This window comes from Orycteropus afer, unplaced genomic scaffold (assembly GCF_000298275.1).
Source record: "Orycteropus afer afer isolate SDZICR_OR568_19922 unplaced genomic scaffold, OryAfe1.0 scaffold00574, whole genome shotgun sequence".
Lineage (NCBI taxonomy): Eukaryota > Metazoa > Chordata > Mammalia > Tubulidentata > Orycteropodidae > Orycteropus > Orycteropus afer.
The window spans coordinates 983,946-985,907 of NW_006922161.1; the positions used below are offsets into that span (position 1 = coordinate 983,946).

The 1,962-nt window shown below is 67.2% G+C and overlaps 1 protein-coding gene across 1 annotated transcript in view; it reads left to right on the top strand.

The window, feature by feature from the left end:
- The window catches only part of PLEC (plectin), a 33,923-nt gene that overhangs the window by 22,750 nt on the left and 9,211 nt on the right, over positions 1 to 1,962 (top strand). The window contains exons 29-32 of the mRNA XM_042783003.1: positions 21 to 112; positions 278 to 382; positions 466 to 564; positions 1,416 to 1,962. The exon at positions 1,416 to 1,962 is cut by the window's right edge and continues 2,876 nt beyond it. Of these exons, the coding sequence (XP_042638937.1) occupies positions 21 to 112; positions 278 to 382; positions 466 to 564; positions 1,416 to 1,962 (843 nt within the window). The remainder of the gene's footprint in view (positions 1 to 20; positions 113 to 277; positions 383 to 465; positions 565 to 1,415) is intronic.

Consider the following 1,962-nt stretch of genomic DNA (forward strand, 5'->3'; position numbering starts at 1 on the left):
GCTGCAGCCACTGACCATCTGCTCCCAGGCGCTGCTGGAGGAGATTGAACGTCATGGGGAGAAGGTGGAGGAATGTCAGAAATTCGCCAAACAGTACATCAACGCCATCAAGGTGAGCCTGCCTAGCGCCCGGCCTGGTGCTTGGGGGAGACTTGCTGGGTTGACAGTGGGGGGCTGCTGTGTCTGAGCCCTGGGTGCTGTGTGTGGTGGAGGACGGTGTAGGCGTAGGTCGGCCCTCAGTGCACGGGCTGGTAGCCAACTTGGCCTTTCCCCACAGGACTACGAGCTCCAGCTGGTCACATACAAGGCACAGCTCGAGCCGGTGGCCTCGCCGGCCAAGAAGCCCAAGGTGCAGTCAGGATCGGATAGCGTCATCCAGGAGGTGAGCCGTGGGTAGGTGTCACAGCGGGGTGGGGTGGGTGTCAGGCAGCTTGGCAGGGCTAACTCTGACCCTACCCCCTCTAGTACGTGGACTTGCGCACACGCTACAGCGAGCTGACCACACTCACCAGCCAGTACATCAAGTTCATCAGCGAGACCCTGCGGCGTATGGAGGAGGAAGAGGTATGGGCAGTGGGGAGGGCCAGGGTGGGGTCTGTCCTGCTGCCTGCCCACCCTCCCTGGAAGCAGCCAACCACAGATTACAGCCCCTGCCTGGGGACACCCACCCGCACTGCGTCCTGGGCCCTGGGCTCCCACTCAGCTGTCCTGCCCTTGGCGGTGGAGCTTGGCTGTGGCCTCCTTTCTTGCCTGATGGTGGCCTGCTCACCTTCTCCCGGCCCCTTCCTGGTGCTCCCTTCTTGACGGTCCTATCGGTGGCTCTCATGCATGTTCTTTCTGGGAACCTGGTGTTGACCGCTTCACTCTCGCTCAAAGAAGGCCATGGGGCTGGAGAGAGGTGTCCAGGTGCGCCTGGCAGGGCGGGTGACCACCTGTCTGCTCCTCCCTGGCCCTGGGTGACCGTGCCATATGGCCTGGTGCAGCTCTGTCTCCTCTCAGCTCACACGGGCCTCTCGTGAGCTGGCTTGGTCTGTGCTGCTGGGAATGGCCCAGTCAGGGAGGACCCCTTGGCCAGAGCCAGGCTCACGGGCATCCGCTGTGTCCACTGGGCTCAGGGGACTGTGTAGGGGGCCAGCTCGCGGGCCCTGCGAACCTGCTGCTTTGCTCTCTTTCTCTCTCCCTGTCCGTCTGTCTGTCTCGTCGCCTGTCTGCGGGAAGAGGGGAGTTCGCCTGGGTCTGTCTCCCCAGGCTGGTGAGCACGGGGGCCAGACTGCGCTCGCTGCCCTGGAGCCCTGGGCGGGTGCACGCATCCCAGCCCGCTCGCGCTGTCCCCGGTGAGCTGTGGTGGTGCCGCGCGTGCTGGCAGCGCGCTCACTGCTCTCTCTGGTCTCTCCTTCTCTCTGCCGCGGCCACAGCGGCTGGCCGAGCAGCAGCGGGCAGAGGAGCGGGAGCGGCTGGCCGAGGTGGAGGCCGCATTGGAGAAGCAGCGGCAGCTGGCCGAGGCGCACGCCCAGGCCAAAGCGCAGGCGGAGCGCGAGGCGCAGGAGCTGCAGCGACGCATGCAGGAGGAGGTGGTGCGGCGGGAGGAGGCGGCGGTGGACGCCCAGCAGCAGAAGCTGAGCATCCAGGAGGAGCTGCAACACGTGCGGCAGAGCTCGGAGGCGGAGATCCAGGCCAAGGCCCAGCAGGTGGAGGCAGCCGAGCGCAGCCGGCTGCGCATCGAAGAGGAGATCCGCCTGGTGCGCCTGCAGCTGGAGACCACCGAACGCCAGCGGGGCGGCGCCGAGGGGGAGCTGCAGGCCCTGCGCGCGCGGGCCGAGGAAGCTGAGGCCCAGAGGCGGCAGGCGCAGGAGGAGGCGGAGCGGCTGCGGCGGCAGGTGCAGGACGAGAGCCAGCGCAAGCGGCAGGCGGAGGCTGAGCTGGCGCTGCGCGTGCAGGCGGAGGCCGAGGCCGCACGGGAGA